The sequence below is a fragment of the Narcine bancroftii genome, chromosome 6, assembly GCF_036971445.1.
Source record: "Narcine bancroftii isolate sNarBan1 chromosome 6, sNarBan1.hap1, whole genome shotgun sequence".
Classification (NCBI taxonomy): Eukaryota; Metazoa; Chordata; class Chondrichthyes; order Torpediniformes; family Narcinidae; genus Narcine; species Narcine bancroftii.
Window position 1 is genome coordinate 2,788,851 of NC_091474.1, and position 19,856 is coordinate 2,808,706.

The 19,856-nt window shown below is 38.5% G+C and overlaps 1 protein-coding gene across 2 annotated transcripts; it reads left to right on the forward strand.

Annotated features, from left to right (window-relative positions):
- Positions 1–3,803: 3,803 nt before the first annotated feature.
- Positions 3,804–18,800, forward strand: spata2 (spermatogenesis associated 2). Of its 2 annotated transcripts, none has more exons than XM_069883676.1 (3): positions 3,804–3,956; positions 11,909–12,338; positions 17,031–18,800. In XM_069883676.1, the coding sequence occupies exons 2-3, from the start codon at positions 12,027–12,029 to the stop codon at positions 18,276–18,278; spliced, it is 1,560 nt and encodes a 519-aa protein (XP_069739777.1). In that variant the 5' UTR covers positions 3,804–3,956; positions 11,909–12,026; the 3' UTR covers positions 18,279–18,800. The 2 variants fall into 2 exon arrangements, with proteins under 2 accessions (XP_069739777.1, XP_069739778.1); XM_069883677.1 differs by lacking the exon at positions 3,804–3,956 and adding an exon at positions 4,023–4,245.
- The last annotated feature ends 1,056 nt before the right edge of the window (positions 18,801–19,856 follow it).

Consider the following 19,856-nt stretch of genomic DNA (forward strand, 5'->3'; position numbering starts at 1 on the left):
CTGCTGACGTCGTCGGCCGGGCTGAGGGGAGACGGTCCCCAGGGTCCGGGCTGACGTCATCTCTCCTCGCCGACTGAAGACCAAGCATTTCAACCTCAATCCCAGCCTGACTTTACTCCCTGAATGCAATGGATGGCCCACTTGAACTAAAGCAAAGAATGTGATTAAACCAATCAGATCAGCAAACACTGGATGGCTGAAATTTAAAAAAAAGACACAGTAAATGGTGGTCCTGAAAAGTTAACAGTTTCTCAGGCCTGACCTGCCGAGTATTTCCAGCATTTATCCAAGAAATAAATGCACCTTTTTCGTAAAATCTGGAAAGGTGCTGGCTGATGAAACTTGGTGCCAAATAAAATGAAATAGCTGCATACCAGTCAGTAGCCTTTTGGTATGTCAGGGACATCAAGAACAAGCCAATTCCAGCCCCTTTTCAGGACTGTAGGCATACAATAATCCAGATTTATCTGTAGAATTATTAAATGCAGGTAGCTCTGTATCTCGGTCTGGTGTTACATAGTCCATAGCCTTTGCACAATAATGAAATCAGCCTACACCTTCATCAGAGCAACAGCGTCAGTGGATGGTTTTTTAAATACGGCAGCACGGGAGAAAGCCCTTCCTGCCTGTGAAACCTGAGCTGCCTGACTGCACCCAATTAACCTACCAACCCTGGACTCTTCGGAAGATTTATTCAAGAATTGCAATTCAGTTGCAATGACTGAATAATTCTACTTTTGGCTCGTCTTCAGCAACCTCTGGCGCACAGCAACATTGATGTTAACCTGATCAATCACACAGGATAGACGCTGACAGAAAGGTTGCAGAATCAGAATTTATTGGCATGAAGAGGTCAGAAAATATGTTGCTTTGCAGCAGCGTCACAGTTCAAACATTGAGATCAACTATAACCATAGAACCATCTACGGAGTGGAAACAGGCCATGTCGGCCTTTCGAGTCCGCAACGGTTCACTCGAACAACTCCACTAGCTCAAACCACCAGCTCACCGCCAATAACTCTCCAACCCCCTCACCTCCATGTGCACATCCAACCTTCTCTTAAATGACAGAAGGGACCCTGACGCAACCTTACAAAATAAATAAAAATAGGGCAAGAAAAAGATAAGGTGAGACAGTGTCTGTGATTCATTGTTCATTTAGGATTGGCAGAAGGAAAGAACTGTCCTTGTGCCGCTGAGTGCTTATCTTCAGGCTCCTGTTCCTTTTTCCTGATGGTAGCAGATTGAAGAGAGCATGCCCTGGGTGGGTGGTGGGGGTCAATGAAGATAGAGGCTAATTGCTTAAGACACTGTCTCTGGGAGATGTCCTCAATGGAGTGAAAACTGGTGCCTGTGATGTCACAGGCCGAGTTAACAGCCCTCTGGAGTTTTTTCTTGTCATGAGCATTGGCACCTCCATTCCAGATAGTGATGCAACCAGCTAAATGCTCTCCATGGTACACTTGTCGAAGTTTTTGAGTCTTTGGTGACCTACCAAATGTCCTCAAACTCCTCATAAAGTATAACCCTATGGTGAGCCTTCTTCACGATTGCATCAACGTGGAGACTCCAGCACAGATTCCTAGAGATGCTGACACCCAGGAATCTGAAGATCTTGACCCTCTCCACTGCTGAGCCCTCAGTGAGGACTGGCTGTGTTCCATCTCCTTGGTTTTGCTGTCGTTGAGTTCAAGCTTGTTGGTGTGACACCATTCAATGAGCTGATCTATCTCCCTCCCTTATATTTCCTCATTGCTGTTTGTGATTCTGCTGACAATTGTGGTGTCATCGGCATATTTGTAGATAGCATTGGAATTGTCCCTGGCCACACAGTCAAATTTTACAATAGGAAATAAAAATTGGGACATTCAATTAAGTAGAAGTTAAACAATAATAAACTAATACATATTTGTTTTAAAAAATGCAGTCCAACAAAGCTGCTCACTGTACCCTGTCTTGTTTAGATGTTGCATCAAACCTTTTGACAAAATTTTCTCCCAAAATAGACTTTATTCTCAATGAAATTATTCACAAAAAAAAGTTCAAATTCTTTTCCCCTCAAATCAATGTTTTAAATTTTACGATAATAAAGATTGGGACTTACAATTAAGGTAGAAGTTAAACAATATTTAAACTAATATTTTTAAATGTAAATATTTTATTTTGAAAGTTCTATGAGGAAATTATAACCTGTAAACATAGACTGTAATATCTTGTTTATATGTTCCGATGAGCTTTTGCCATTTTTTTCAAATATTCGCTATAAAATTGTTTACAAAATAAGCATTTAGTCTTGTCACATCATAATGTCAATCATTTATTTAAATTCCCATCAATATTCATTATTATTACATTTGTTCTCTAAATACACCATTTTCTTCCCTGTGGCACCTTGTTGCTTCTCTCTCTGGTGTTGATTGAAGGAATTCCCCTCAGTCTCAGCTCTTCATGCCCGGTAATGGAAGGACTTGAAGCTAGACTGTGGTCCTTCTCCACAGCGCCCTTGCAATAGTGTCCCTTATCACATACTCCAACAGCCTGGAATGTGCTAGTCAGCACCATTCCCTCACTGATATTTCTAAATCCATCATTAAGTGAGAACTACTGTTCGATTTCATCTTGAGATCCAAATGTTAGGGAGTGGTGTGCAGAGAAAGGGAGTAAAAACATACCTAATGTCACTTTCATTCTGAAGGTCACATTGGTATGAGGCTGCACCAAGCCGTTCTGAGATGCATTCACCAAGGGCTATCACATGCTGAGGTTCAACTGAAGTTCCCTGGCAGTGCAAAGGATTAGCTTGGCCTCCTTCTGGTGGGTCATTCTGTTTAGTTGACCTGTCCTTGTAAAGTTTCTTCCAAAAAAAAACACCTTTGACTTCAGGTTAATCAGGCAATGATTAACAAACTATGATCTGGAGGCTCTGTGGAAGAAGACAGGAGATCCTGTGGGATGGATCTCGAGTAGATGGTCAAAATAATGTGACAGAATACTGCCAAAGCTTGGTTGATGATGAGAAGGGCTTTCCCAGTCAGATCCTTTAGGTAGGAGTTTCAATTGCATCACAGGCTGCCTTCAAGGTGGCTGTAACGCACACAGGCCAACTGCCTCTTTGACAAGGTGCGGTCGGCTGCAGCTCAGGAATCTGTGCTCTACAAGATGCAAACTGAGATAAACATTGATTTCTGCTCCGAGACCATCATCTCACTGGAAGATGCATTTTGGGCTGCCTGAGACTTGGGCAAGAATGCTGCAGACCCGTATATTCCAAGGTGCTTGTCCAGAGAAGCACTGAAGGTTGGTGTGATCACCACAAAGGCTCACAGGAGAAGACCATATTCCTGGACACGAGGGGTTGGGCTCCTGATAACAGGGACATTAAATGTTTGGCTAACGTCAGGTTTAAAGAGGAAGCATTGGTGACATGGTTTGATTGCAATGGAAGTCCGCGGTACATTTGATGAAAAATGTACATGTTTGGGAGATGATTTGCGTTTTAATTTAAAAGAGGCATCTTCAGAAACCATCTGCTGGCGGCATGAAACGTCCATTAAAACGCTGCCCTTGATCAAATCGCGCGAAGATGCACGTTTTAAACTGAAGAAGACGCTGCGCAGTTGGACCTGGGGGAGCCCGTGGATGGAGCAGAACCCGACGGGGCTGGAGACGCTGTGTCCTTGATGCAGCCTCACGGAGCCTGAGCCCCGTTCATCAGCGCGTGAGGAAATGCCGCAGGCGTCGGTGAGGTCGGCCTCAAACCCTTCGGCCCCTTCCCCTGCAGCAGCCAGCACAGCGCAGGCGCGCAGCCTGGGCCGGCACATGCGCATTGGGCGCCGTCTGCCCTTCCCGGAGCTCGCGGCGGAGACGGAAATGGGCCGCAGCCAATGAGCGGCGAGCGGGTGCCGGTCGGTTGTTGGTGGCCTTGGCCGCGGTGACCCGATGGACGTGATGGAAGGGTGAGTGTGAGCTGCACCGGCTCGGATCGCTGCTGCTGCATGGCCGCAGGCGGGCAGGGCGAGGGGTCGGCCAGCAGAAGGGAGGAGCGAGGGATGAGGGCAAGATGGCGCCGTCACGGTGGAGGGCAGCCGGCCTCGCCCACGTCCCCGGGCCCGGGCCCCTGCAGCCGCGGTGTTGGGGGCCGGAGATCCCCACTTGCAGAATGGGCAAGGCGAGATGGCCAGACCTCCGCCAGTCGCCCAAAGCGTTCACCTCCGTGGAGGCTGCGGCTTCCTCGTCATGATCTTGGTGGGTAGGGGGGCTGTGAATCTGGTCAAAGCACCAAACTGCTGGGGGGGGGGGGGCTGGGGGAGGGGGGGGATCTGGGAGGGGGGGGATCTGGGAGGGGGGGGGCTGGGAGGGGGGCTGGGAGGGGGGGGGGCTGGGAGGGGGGGGGGCTGGGAGGAGGGGGGGCTGGGAGGGGGGGGGCGGGGGGGGGGGCGGGGGGGGGGGCGGGGGGGGGGGGGCGGGGAGGGGGGGCTGGTCACAAAGATCCAGACCAACATTTCGGGCCTGAGCAAAGAGCACAAAGTAGGTGGAAAGAGAGCCGATTTTTGCAGTGAGCATCACTCATTGCAACACTTGTTCTGTGTTGGTCCTTAAATGAAGGGGAAGACGTAGTACATGTCAACAAACGACCTTCTGGGACCCCCAAACCAACAGTTCATGACTTTAATTTTTAAAGGATAAGTAAAGAATGCAAAATGTCCTTTAACACGACAGTACTGTTAACTTCACTTCTCCAGATTTGGGAGATGTGCACAGTTGAACTGAATACCATCTATGTTTAAAGCAAACTCAAGGTTCAAAACAAAAGGAGAAAAGGACATGTAATTCATACATATTGTCTGGATAAGAATTGCAATGTAAAAATATCGATTTCAAGTTGCATGAGTTGGACTTTCATAGCTCATTTCTGATTTTACTTTCCAATGTGAGGAATTTTGTATTTTAAAATATTAGTTGATGTTTCTTGTCAGTTGTGATGGTTTTTGTTTGGCGTTTGTTAATAAAATGTTCAGTATCATTTACGTTGGTTACGACAAAAGTGAATATTGTGGTTTTGTGATGGGGAAACTACAGTGGTGACTAATCGTTGCTCGAGTTTTTTTTTTCGTGCACTATTATTTTTATTTTTTATAGTAATGTTATAAGATGATTATAATATGGAAGGTTGCACTGTGATGCTGTTTCCCAGCTTGGCTGGCCTGATTTTGATGCTTCTGTTCCTCTTTTTAAAATTTTTTTTATTTTTCACACTATAAACCATATTGATCAAGATACATACATTTTCCTTTTCAAATATATACAGTGTTGTTTTCTCCCCCCCTCCCTCTTCCCATCCCACCCTCCCTACCTCCCCTCCCATTCATTTAAAGTTCAGAATCTAAGATACATTAAACCTGTCAGACAATGCTGTCATTCAATAAAAATAAACAAGAAATTCCACTGAGTCAATTCTTTTCATTCCCTTCTCCTTCTGTCATTTTAGGTGGTAGATGTCCCCGGTAGGTTTTCTCTATTATGTTTCATGTATGGCTCCCATATTTGTTCAAATATTGTAATGTTATTTCTTAAATTATATGTTATTTTTTCTAATAGAATACATTTATTCATTTCTATATACCATTGTTGTATTCTCAAGTTATCTTCTAATTTCCAGGCTGACAAAATACATTTTTTGTTACAGCTAGGGCTATCCTAACAAATCTTTTTTGTGCCCCATCCAAATCAAGTCCAAATTCTTTGTTTTTTTTATGTTACTTAGGAGGAAGATCTCTGGGTTTTTTGGTATATTGCTTTTTGTGATTTTATTTAATATCTGGTTTAGATCTTCCCGAAATTTTTTCACTTTCTCACATGTCCAGATTGCATGAATTGTTGTTCCCATTTCCTTTTTACAGCGAAAACATCTGTCAGATACTGTTGGGTCCCATTTATTTAACTTTTGAGGTGTAATATATTGCTTGTGTATCCAGTTATATTGTATCATACGTAACCTCGTATTTATTGTATTTCTCATAGTTCCTGAGCATAACTTCTCCCATGTTTCCATCTTTATCTTTATGTTTAGATCTTGTTCCCATTTTTGTTTAGTTTTACCATTTGTTTCCTCATTCTCCTTTTCTTGTAGTTTAATATACATGTTTGTTATAAATTTTTTAATTATCATTGTGTCTGTAATCACATATTCAAAATTACTTCCCTCTGGTAACCTCAGATTGCTTCCCAATTTGTCCTTCAAGTAGGATTTCAGTTGGTAGTATGCCAACACTGTATCATGAGTTATATTTATCCTTCATTTGTTCAAAGGATAATAATTTATTTCCTGAAAAGCAATTTTCTATTTTTTTGATTCCTTTTTTCTCCCATTCTCTAAAGGAAAGGTTATCTATTGTAAAAGGGATTAACTGATTTTGCGTCAGTATTAGTTTTGGTAGTTGGTAATTTGTTTTATTCCTTTCTACATGAATCTTCTTCCAGTTATTGAGAAGATGATGTAATACTGGAGAATTCCTACGTTGTACCAATTTTTCATCCCATTTATATATGTTCAGGTATCTTCTCCCCCATTTTATCTAGTTCTAATCTAGTCCACTCTGGTTTTTCCCTTGTTTGATAAAAATCTGATAGGTATCTTAATTGTGCGGCTCTATAATAATTTTTAAAGTTTGGTAGTTGTAAGCCTCCTTGTTTATACCATTCTGTTAATTTATCTAGTGCTATCCTCAGTTTGCCCCCTTTCCATAAAAATTTCCTTATTATTTTCTTTAACTCCTTGAAGAATTTCTCCGTCAAGTGTATTGGCAATGCCTGAAATAGGTATTGTATCTTTGGGAAAATGTTCATTTTAATACAGTTTATCCTTCCTATTAGTGTTAGTGGTAAGTCTTTCCAATGCTCTAAGTCGTCCTGTAATTTTTTCATTAGTGGATAATAATTGAGTTTATATAGATGGCCGAGGTTTTTATTTATTTGTATATCTAGGTATCGTATTGCTTGCGTTTGCCATCTGAATGGTGATTCTTTCTTAAATTTTGAAAAATCCGCATTATTCATTGGCATTGCTTCACTTTTATTTGCGTTAATCTTGTATCCCGACACTTCTCCATATTCCTTCAATTTCTTATGTAATTCTTTGATTGATATTTCTGGTTCTGTTAAGTATACTATAACGTCATCTGCAAATAAACTGATTTTATATTCCTTGTCTTTTATTTTTATCCCTTTTATTTTATTTTCTGTTCTTACCAGTTCTGCTAGTGGTTCTATGGCTAACGCGAACAACAAGGGCGATAATGGGCATCCCTGCCTTGTTGATCTGCTTAAGTTAAATTGTTTTGATATATATCCATTTACTGTCACTTTCATCAATGGCCCCTTATATAATGCTTTAATCCAATTAATATATTTCTCTGGTAAACTGAATTTTTGTAGTACTTTGAATAAATAATTCCATTCTACTCTGTCAAAGGCCTTCTCTGCGTCTAAAGCAACCGCTACTGTTGGAGCTTTATTTCCTTCTACTGCATGAATTAAGTTAATAAATTTACAAATATTGTCTGTTGTTCGTCTTTTTTTAATAAATCCACTTTGGTCTAGATTTAGTATTTTTGGTACATAGTCGGCTAATCTGTTTGCTAATAGTTTAGCTATTATCTTATAATCTGTGTTAAGTAAAGATATTGGTCTATATGACGCTGGTGCGAGTGGATCTTTCCCTGTCTTTGGTATTACTGTAATTATTGCTGTTTTGCATGAATCTGGTAAGCTTTGTGTTTTATCAGTCTGGTTGATTACTTCCAGGAGGGGAGGAATTAATAAATCTTTAAATGTTTTATAGAATTCTATTGGAAATCCATCCTCTCCAGGTGTTTTATTATTCGGTAGTTTTTTTATTATCTCTTGTATTTCTACTATTTCAAATGGTTCTTTTAATTTATTTTGTTCTTCTATTTGTAATTTCGGTAGTTCAATTTTTGTTAAAAATTCATCTATTTTGTCTTCTTTCCCTTTGTTTTCAGTTTGGTATAATTGTTCGTAGAATTCTCTGAAGTTTTCATTAATCTCCATTGGATTATATGTGATTTGTTTGTCTTTTTTCCTTGATGCCAATAGCATTCTCTTAGTTTGTTCTGTCTTAAGCTGCCATGCTAGAATTTTGTGCGTTTTTTTCTCCTAGTTCATATTTCTGTTTTGTCTTCATTATGTTCTTTTTTATCTGCCAATTCTCTTCTTTTAGTTGTGTCTTCCTTCATTGCTAATTCTTTTTCTATATTTGCTATTTCCCTTTCCAACTGATCTGTTTCCTGATTGTAGTCCTTCTTCATCTTGGTTACATAACTTATTATTTGCCCTCTGATGAACGCTTTCATTGCGTCCCATAGTATAAACTTATCTTTCACTGATTCCGTATTTATTTCAAAGTACATTTTAATTTGTCTTTCAATTAATTCTCTAAAATCCTGCCTTTTAAGTAGCATGGAGTTTAATCTCCATCTATACATTCTTGGAGGGATGTCCTCTAACTCTATTGTCCATATCAGGGGTGAGTGGTCCGATAATATTCTAGCTTTTTATTCTGTTTTTCTAACTCTGTCTTGCATGCGAGCTGATAACAGGAATAGGTCTATTCTTGAATATGTTTTATGTCTACCCGAATAATATGAATATTCCTTTTCCTTTGGGTGTTGTTTCCTCCATATATCCAAAAGTTGCATTTCTTGCATCGATTTAATTATAAATTTGGTTACTTTGTTCTTTCTGTTGATTTTTTTTCCCAGTTTTATCCATGTTTGAATCCAAATTAAGGTTGAAATCCCCTCCTATTAGTATGTTCCCTTGCGTGTCTGCTATCTTCAAAAAAATATCTTGCATAAATTTTTGATCTTCTTCGTTAGGTGAATATACATTGAGTAAATTCCAAAACTCCGAATATATCTGACATTTTATCATTACATATCTCCCTGCTGGATCTATTATTTCTTCTTCTGTTTTAATTGGTACATTTTTACTGATTAATATAGCTACTCCTCTAGCTTTTGAATTATATGACGCTGCTGTTACATGTCCTATCCAATCTCTCTTTAATTTCTTGTGCTCCATTTCAGTTAAGTGTGTTTCTTGCACAAATGCTATATCAATTTTTTCTTTTTTTCAGTAAATTTAGCAGTTTCTTCCTTTTGATTTGGTTATGTATTCCGTTAATATTTAAAGTCATATAGTTCAACATAGCCATTTCATACTTTGCTTACCTTTCCTTTCCGTTTCCTCATCATCACCTTTCCTTCTTATCCATTTCTGCTTTCTTGTTTTGAACACTTTATAAGACAACATTTCTAAAACATCAAACATTTCCCTTATTCTCCTATCTAAAATTTCTTTAACCCCACTATCCCCTCCCCTTCCTGAATTGCCCTTTATCCCTTGTCGGGCAACCACATCTCCCCTCTCCATTTGGATTTGCGAATTCACTCGCAAGCGTCAACTGATTTCGCAGTGACCGTAACTCCTCCCCACCCAGCCCCCCCCAGAAGAGATTTTAATTTTCATATATAACAAAGGTCACTCTCTTAATTCCTTCCTTACTTCCTCTCTTCCCTTTCTTTCCCTTATTAATTCTTATCTATACTCTATATATTTTCTTTTAAATATGGATACACTCATGTACACACACACATATATATAGTTCGTGGTTATTTTTACTCTCGTTACATGTCTTCATCTCTCTGTCTATTTTGTAGTTGTTCTGCAAATTTTCGTGCTTCCTCCGGATCCGAGAATAGTCTGTTTTGCTGCCCTGGAATAACTATTTTAAGTACCGCTGGGTACTTTAGCATAAATTTATATCCTTTTTTCCATGGGATTGCTTTTGCAGTATTAAACTCCTTTCTCTTCTTCAGAAGTTCAAAACTTATGTCTGGATAGAAAAAAAATTTTTGACCTTTGTATTCCAGTGGCTTTTTGTCTTTAATTTTCTTCATTGCTTTCTCCAATATATTTTCTCTTGTTGTATATCTTAGGAATTTTACTAAAATGGATCTTGGTTTTTGTTGTGGCTGTGGTTTAGGGGCTAATGTTCTATGTGCCCTTTCTATTTCCATTTCTTCCTGTAATTCTGGTCTTCCTAGGTCCCTGGGGATCCAATCTTTTATAAATTCTCTCACATTCTTGCCTTCTTCATCTTCCTTAAGGCCCACTATCTTTATATTATTTCTTCTATTATAATTTTCCATTATATCTATCTTCTGAGCTAACAGCTCTTGTGTCTCTTTAACTTTTTTATTAGATTCTTCTAATTTCTTTTTTAAGTCCTCTACTTCCATTTCTACGGCTGTTTCTCGTTCTTCCACCTTGTCCACTCTTTTTCCTATATCTGACATGACCATCTCTAATCTATTCATTTTTTCTGCTGTACTTTTAATTCTTCTTTTTATTTCACTAAATTCTTGTGATTGCCATTCTTTTACTGATTCCATATATTCTTTAAAAAAAAATATATCCATTGTCTTGCCCTTCCCTTCTTCTTCCATTTCTCTATGTTCTTCTTCTTCTTCTTCCTCTGGGTTGGTCATCTGTTGTTTCCTTGATTTCTTTTTACTCTCTTCTTTCTTGTTCTCGTTGTTTTCTATGTTCTCTTCTTGTTGTTGTGCTGTGGCTGTCATTCTCAGCTGTGGAGATCGACTCCTCAGCTGGTCCCCCCTCCCGTCAGTGTTTTTTTTTGTCATGTGCATCGCACATATGCGACTCCTCGCGCATGTGCGGTTGCGCACTTTTGCTTCACTCCGCGAGCCATTTTTGTAGTCCCGAGCTCTGGACTTCGACTGACCTGAGAGAGCGGGCTTCTCTCTCCGCGGCGGACCTCCTTGGAGAGGTAAGGCCTTCACCTTCTTCCGATGTCTTTTCTTCTTCTCTTCTTCCCATTACTTTCGACTTTTCTTTCTTCGCTGCCATTTTCTTCCCACCTTTACTTTCACTTTATTTTAATTTTTGTGTTTGTGCCTTTGTGTTTTCTGTGTTTTAAAAACTTTTCCGGAGAGGGCTGGAGTTCCCCGACCGGCCACTACTCCGTCACGTGACTCCTCCGTTGCTCTAATGAGTTGATGTGTATAGTTAGGATTGGCATAGAATAACATTTTGTTTTCAACATTCCAAAATATGATTAACCAACAGTAGAAATTAAAACCTAAATTATAAATAGTGGGCTATTAGAGCTACATCTTATTACCTTTAGTGTATTGAAATTCTTTAAAATAAAATTAAAATGACTTATTTTGAGCAAAACATTAAATGACCAAAACAATATAATTTATAATTTTTGAATAGTTTCTAAACTTTAGAAAAAGAACTGGAACATTTTGACATGAGATTTGTGGCTTTTTTTGTGTTAGAGGTGAAAATTTTGGCAACTGAATTGTTGATTTTTGAGTATCCCTTGAGTATCCACTTTAGGAAATATGAAATGGTTTTGATTAAGAGTTAGGATTTGTTTTGTATAGAAAAATGTTGGCAAATCTCTGACTTTGTTTTCAATAAAATTGCATTTCAAATGGCATGGCATAAATGTTTGTAAGTACAAGGCTTGGGTTTTCCTCAAAATTGAATAGGAGCACCTGACTTTAATATTTGTCAAGAGTTGCTTCAAAGATTATCTGCAAGGTTAAGAATCATTTGAGTACTCTTTTATCCCAAAATAGTTTGGAAATTCTGTTGTAAATTGTCCAATTTCTTTATAAAAAAAATGAATTTTTTGTCATTTTACCCTGTAATGAAATCATATACTTATTGAGTTTAAAATGTATCTTGGCCTATTTTTGGTAATTTTCTGATTTTAAACAATTTCTGAAAACAAGATTTTTGTTATAAATTTCTTTTAATTTAATTTTTAAATCATCATCCTTCTGTCTTGCAGGTAGATCCATCACTATACTTTGAATCACAGTTATAATTTTGAACTCGCTCCTTATCTGAAAATCACACGAAAGCCATGGAAGAATTGTAGAAAACTTAATTCTCCACAACGGTTCCTAATGGATCCAAGTAAAATTAGAGACACTCTGTTTCGGAAATATGTTCAGATTTGTGAATTGAAATTGAGTGCTAAAGATCTCGTGTTGGAAGATGCAAGCCTTAAGAAGATGGCTATGTCCTTACTTGATTTGTATCGCCAAGAACCATTTGAAAGATTCAAGTTGTTCAGATTTTATGATATTGTGGAGAATTCTTTGAAGACGCTTAAAACATCAAGCTTAAATGCACTTCTTAATGCCTTTGGAATTCTGGAAACTTTCTGCATTAACCTATTTCTATATCCCTGGAAAAAAGAATTCAAAACTATAAAGGTATTGTATTAAATTCATAGCAACAAATTGATTGACAGAGAAGTAACACATTTTGTAGTTGTAAAGTTGAAATATTTTTGGCTACCTATCTTTTATAAGGGGAAGGAAAACTGCATCCAAACTGCATACAGGTTGATGTATGACTCCAGCTTATACCAGTGTAGCTGACTCCCTTGAAATGCCTGCAAAAGCCACCTGCTACGTGGGCGATTAGGAATTCATCATGTCTACATCTGTGAATGAATTAAGAAAATATATATTTATGCAATTCTCCATTCCTGAAGTATTATGTCTGTACAGAAAAACTGTGCTGAATTGCTGTTCGATGCAAACTGTTGCCATAGATCAGCTTTTTGCCCAGTCATTGAAACCTAATGTTGCCTCTAATATCCACAACATTATTTCTTGTGAGCTTTTGTTTGGAAACTCTGGAATGTCCTGATCTCTGGTAAAGGTCTGGAATTGTGTAAAGGTGACCTTTGTGTGCATGGTGTATTTGTCTCCTTGATTCCTCTGTTGCCTTTGACATTGCCTCCAATGCTATGCTCCATTGTCCATTTGGTGGAACTGCCTTCTATTGCTTTCACTCTGTATGATATTTACAATCATAATGAGGTCATCAGGCAGTAATTCTCTTCCAACCTTAATGATATTCCCCGGTTATCCCTTCTCCCTGTGATTTCTGTGTGCTAGCCCTTGTTAATATGATTTGAAAACCTAAGGTAAAGCTTCACATGTACAAATATCTGTGTAGTCTGACTACCCCTTCATTGCTTTTGTTCTGTAATTATTTGACATTTGAAACTTACACCTGTTAAATAATGGAGATTAGCAGCAAAGCAAATTGCGTAAGGAACTAATTTGATCAAGCAGGATCTGGGTGGGGTGCCTGGGAAAGAGCGAGAAATTGTTGGTGTTTCTGGTTGAAACCCTGCGTCAGTTTAAAAGGAAGATCGCATAATGAGGAGACGTGTCAGCAGGTGGTGGGTGGGCTGAGGAAAATGGACAAATGGAATTGGGTTGGGGAAGTTCAAGGAGTCAAGTTGAGAAATTGGCAAATGTGTACATTAAGGGAAGTTGTCTTTACTCAACCTTGCTACGAATTGAATTTCTTCTTGTTTCATGATCTGGGCATCACTGTTTGCAACCTCATCAACTTACTGGGCCATAAGCTAACCACTAATTAATTTTCTTAATCTCTAAATTTTGTTCCCTTTACTCTTCAACTCTTATCATCCAACCTTTGTCACCGACCAGCTCAAGCATTCCAGTGTTTCACTGGATTGATCTTGTTGACATTGATTTGTATAATTATAAACTTTATAATCTATGAAATTTCATTACTAACACCTTTGTTTTCTTAATTGGCCACCCATTAATTCAACTCAAATTTTAAGTTCTTTTTTATTCTCTCTCTCTCTCTCTCTCTCTCTCTCTCTCTCTCTCTCTCTCTCTGTATCTGCACCATTATAAATAGATTCTGCATTATTCGACTCCATTTGAAGAGCAAGTCAAATTGAGTGAAGAATCAGTGTTCCTGCAAAACTCTTAGAATCCAGTACCATTTGGAAGTTCATGGTCCTGGACTGATCAGTTTTCTGAATTTTTAGTTATTAGTTCTTTTGAAAACACTAGCACATTTTAATTTTTTAAAAAACGTTAGACAATGATAAATTTGTCTGCTTCATTGTAAAATGTAAAAGGAGAGCAGGAAAGGGTACTGGTGAATTGAAAAGCAGAAAGGGGTGGGGACTCTGTTTAAAGGGAATTTAAATGATTTTTTTCCTGCAATCTCACAAAATTCTCAAGCACATCTTTCTCCCTTTACATTGTCTTTGTAATTCATGTCCATCATCACCTCAGACAACATTCCAAATCCAACCCACTTCTAAGTCCAGTCCAACGAACTGCCAATTAAAGTTATTTAAGTTCTTCTCTTCAGAATGTGCAAGCACAGTTATCACCATACGTGTAGAGTGTTAGTAGAAGCTGAATTTGGGTGGAAGTGGACATTTAGACTCGTTTCCTTCTTCCCTTTTACCATCATTATAATCATCTGAAGATCATTAATGATTTTAATACTGCTACAATTTATTTAAAAACCATAGAACATTACAGCACAGAAAACTGGCCAGCCTGCTAGACTGTGCCAAACTATTATTGTCTAGTCTCACTGACCTCCACCCACTCCATATTTCTCCCATGCATGTACCTGTCCAAATTTTTTTAATGTTAAAATTGAGCCCACATCACCACTTCATTTGGCAGCTAGACACAATCTCCGTGTGAAGAAATTCCCCCTAATGTTCCTCCTAAACCTCTCCCCTATCACTCTTAACCCATGTCCTGTGTAACCCATGTATTTCTCATAACCTCCATTGAAAAACCTACTTGCATTTACTCTATCTATACCTTTCATAATTTTGTATACCTCTATCAAATCTCCCCTCATTCTTCTATGGTCTATGGAATAGTCCTAACCTATTTAATCTTTTCCTGTAACTCCATTCCTCAAGTCCTGGCAACATCATACTAAATTTTATCTGCACTCTTTCAATCTTAGTGATATCTTTCCTATAATTAGGTGATGAAAACTGCACAGTACTCCAAATTTGGCCTCACCAATGTCTTGTACAACTCTACAACAATATCTCAAATTGGTCAATGTACCATCAACTCTCTTTACGACCATGTCAATCTCTGACACCATTTTCAGGGAACTGTGTAATCTGTATTCCCAGATCCCCTACCTTTTCATGAGTATGTCCTACTTTGATTTGTTCTTTGAAAATCCAACCTCTCATACTTGTCTGCATTAAATTCCATCTGCCATTTTGCAGCCCATTTTTCCAGCTGCTCTAGATCCCTGTGCAAGCTTTGAAAGACTTTCTCGCTGTTCACTACACCTCCAAACTTTGTGACACCCGCAAACTTTGCTGATCCAATTGACCACATTATCTAGATAATTGATATAGATGATGATTTAGACCCAGTACCAATCCTTGAGGCATGCCACTAGTCACAGGCCTCCAGTCAGGGAGGCAATTATCCACTACCACTCTCTGTCTTCTCCCAGAAAGCCAAGGTCAAATCCAGTTTACCACCTCGCCAAGAATACTGAGCAACTGAATCTTCCTGACTAACCTGTGTGTAATCTTGTCAAAGGCCTTACTAATGTCTATGTAGACAACATCCACAGCCTTTCCTTCATCAACTTTCCTGGTAATCGCCACAGAAAAACCTACCACACACAGGGATGTTGTCTATCCCTAATCAGTTCCTGACAATCCAAATATTTTATATGATCCCTTAAAATCTTCCATTAACTTCTGATGTCAGGGTCACTGCCCTATTATTTCCTGAGTTATTTTTGGAGCCTTTTGAAGCAACAGAACAAAATGAGCTATCCTCTAATCTTCTGGGACCTCACATTTTAAATGTATCTGTCAGGGCCTCTGCAATTTCTACACTAACCTCCCTAAAGGTCCGAATGAATACCTTGTCAGGCCTGGGGATTTATCCACCTTTATTTGCTTTAAAACAGCAAGTGCCTCCTTATTAAATCTGTATGGGTTCCATGGCCTTGCTGCTTGTTTACCTCACTTGCCTAGACTCTGTGCCAGTTTCCTGAGTAAATACAGATGCAAAAAAAAGACATTTAAGATCTTCTCTTCCCCCCCCCCCCCCCCATCTCTTCTGGCTCCATACATAGCGAACACTGAGCATTTTAAGAGCAGAAGGAGAGATCACAAAATGACTATTCAAACCATCTACTTTGAAAACTTGCCACAACAATTTTATTAAATCTCAGCAGTTGTAATTGGAGTATATTCCTGTGTTATCAAAGTTCTTTATGGTATTTGACATTCTTAATCAAATTATCCTCTCCGACCTCGTAAGTTTTGCAAATTGATGTTGTATGTCTTCACTCTCCAAGTAGTTCCTCACCCATTCGTCGCACAAGAAAGTTACCTGAAAAGTTGTTCAAATGTACCTTTGCTTTCTTAGTTAAATAAAATCTTTTTGGGTATGTTATTCTTTAAACATAAGGTATGATATTCTGCAAGCCTGCAGTTTCTGTACAGATACTGATGATTCTCAACATCTTTTGATTCTCTACTTGTTTGCACATTGCCAAAATAATTACCAATAATTTTCAATCAGTCACAACATAGTATGACACAAAAACAAGTCCTTAAGCTGACTGCCTCCATGCCAACCCTCAAATATCCATTGTATTACTCTTGCACCTTCATTAAATTTCTTTGATTCTTTTATTACCCACCACCCACCTAAACTAGGGCTAGTAAATCCCAATATTGTGGGAGAAAACCAGAGAGGTAGGGGAAACGATGCATTCATAGAAAAATATGCAAACTCTGTGCAGACTTCTTTCCTTTTAGAGTTAACTGGTTATTTGAATATTTGTGCTTTGGGGACAAGATGTCCAAAATGTAGAAAAGGAATTGCCTAATTTGTTTTTATTGACTATAAAAATTGTTATTAGCTTACCAAATCTTCAAGTTCATAGTTGAATTTGTTTGATCCTGTACCCATCTAGTACCAGTGTGCAACTTTTATCAATTTATTCTTCTAATTAACTAAAGCTACAGGAAAATGAAAGATTACAGATGATGTTAACAATTATAAGGAGTTAAGAATATGATTCATCAACTTTTTTTCTGTTTATAGACTTTTACAGGACATTTTGTCTACTATATCAAATCTGCATTATGTGAAGATGACGTCTGGAATATCCTATATTTTATAGGATATCACTATGAAAAGGAAACCTATCAAATGAAAAACAAAGTAAACACTAATCATGTCAAATTTATTTCTTTTGAGCTTTTCTTGGCTGGAATGGAGTGTGAGAATTTACTTGAAATTTATTCACAAATTAAAGTTAAGGGTTATTCGGAGCTCAATGTAGTGCAAGAACGAAAGAACAGCACGGATGATGTGAAAGGCTGCATTGATGCCATGAAAAGGCAACGAAGGTCAGTGGAAGGCTTGCACACGTCAGTGGCTCAAATGGACTTCTGCCGAGCAGACAGCGAGCGGTTAACAAACAGTTTTGTGAAGCACTTGATGTACAAACATTCACCTGTAGATACTGATGAAACTTGTTTGGAAAAACAGCTAAATAAAGTGCATTTGACACCTGGACATTGTAAAAAGGAAGTGGTTTATGGCTCTTTTGAGGATATAGCTGATGAGATTTTTCGTCCTACACCTTCACTTCTTGCTATGTCAAGTTCCCCACGTGGAGGGTCAGAAGAATACTTGCAGAGTCCCAATGGAAGCTGGAGAGCAGAAACCAATCTTAACACTTCCTTCCATGCACTTGATAATTTGGATATTTATACAGCTGAGGATCCTAGAAGCATTTCATCACCGAGATGGACAGAAGCAACAAGCAGTCACAGTACAAGACAGACAAAAAGTAATGACATAAGAGCTTTGTACCATGAGACTCCACGTATTACCAAAGAAACTATATCAAGCACAGTTGCATTGAAGTGCCAGATGTGTGGGATATCCAGTGGAACCTCAAGTTGCCAAAAATGTGACAGTGTTCTTTGCAATCAGTGCCCGTGTAGACATGAATATCCAAGAGCAGTGAGTATCTTAACTCGTTCTGCATCTGTTCAAAATGATCTTTCTCCATGTTCTACTCCAAAAGAGAAATGTGCATATGCTACCACATCACAGTATCAAGAGCATTTGCCTGGTTCCAAGAGCACCAGTATACTACGCTGTGGATTTTGTGACAAAGCTGGTGCAAGGTTCACTTGTGTGAACTGTTCAAAGGTCTCCTGTAATGATTGTAAGAGTGATTATCATTTGGATCTGTGCAACAAGAATAAATATCACAGTTTCTTTCCAAACAGCCAGATCAATTTCAAATCTAGTAAAAATTATACTGTATACAAATAAATTGTGTAATCTGGGAAAATGATGCATGATCAGCCCTGGAAAAATCAATGCAAGGAATGTTTTGAAGGCTGGCAGATTGTAGATTGCTCACTGTGATCTTTTGTATTACAATATGCACCTTAAGGTATTTAATTTGCTGCTATATTTTTCAAGGGCTGATATATGTAAGTTAGAAGCTGCTTTAATCTATAGTTCATATCAGAGATGCAGAGGGGATACTTTTGAACATGGAGCAAATAAATTTATAACTACATGTGAATGGGAGAAAACCATTTGTTACAGTTGACGTTAAAAGGGTTTAATGGAAAGCTGACAAATGTTTATATACACAAGCCTTGGTATTGATGTGCAATTTTTCTCATTTTTTGAAAGTGGTTGTGTTTCTTAATTATTTTTTACTTGCAATGGGTGAGCAAGTGTGTTTTCAGAAGGAAATCCTGATCTTTTTGTTTATTCATGCCTTTTTGTTGAAAATGCAAATAATTTTGTTTGCTTGTATGAATAAAATACTGAACCGGTTAATGCTGAAGTCTGACTGTTTATTTCAGCCCAGGATACAATTGTGTGAGTTTGGTTTGAACACATACACTGAACTATTCTTTTGTGTTTTTGCAACATTGAGAGCTCTCTTTTCAGACAAGTTGTGAAATTTATGGATTTCCTGAGTTCTGGGCTAGAATCTTCTGGCACGGTGCTAAATGTAGTTAAACATAAAGTCTGCAGATGGTTGGGTTCAGGCCTGAAATGTTGGTTACCCATTACTTGGTCACCTTTTACTTCCTGTGGATTCTGTGTGAGCTCCTGAATTTCTCCAGCACACTTGTGTATTGGACTGTACTAAATAACACGCAGTTATAGGGCCTTCTGGCCCACAAGCCCATGTTGCCCAATTTACACCCAATTGACTTACAACCCATGGTATGTTTTGAACAGTGGGAGGAAACCAGAGTGCCAGAAGAAACTTGAGCAGACATGGTGGGGGGGGGGGGGGAAAGATATACAAACTCCTTACAGACAGCAACAGATTCAAACCCTAGTTGCTGGCACTATAACAGCATTATGCTAACTATGCCACCCACGTGTATTGTAATGTTTTCTATTTTGTACTGGTTCAATATGTCAAAATAAAAATTTGCCATTTAAGTTTTAAACCTTTTATCTACTAACCTGACTGTCAGGTCAATTTCTCAAGGATCAGTTGATCCACCATTTTCTGCTTTTATGTCTCTTATTGCATCTCATCTTTAAGATATTTGTAAAACTTATTTCTCTACTTTGAAAACCAGTGATTCCTCTTCAGGAAATCTTTGTCATTAATGGGAGTTTATACACAAATGATCCTGAGATTCATTAACACTTATTTGCATTATCTACAACATGACATTTGGATGTAATTAGTAGAATTGATAGGATGAATGGGCAATATTTGAATGTTATTTGGATGAGGGAATTAAATGTAACATTTACAAATTTGCTGGGGCCAAATGTGAGTTGTGAGGAGGGAGCAATTACGCTCCATTACGGGAACTTGAAGGGACAAATGCAGAGAGGTCAGAGTTTGAGGGGGAAAGAGTTAAA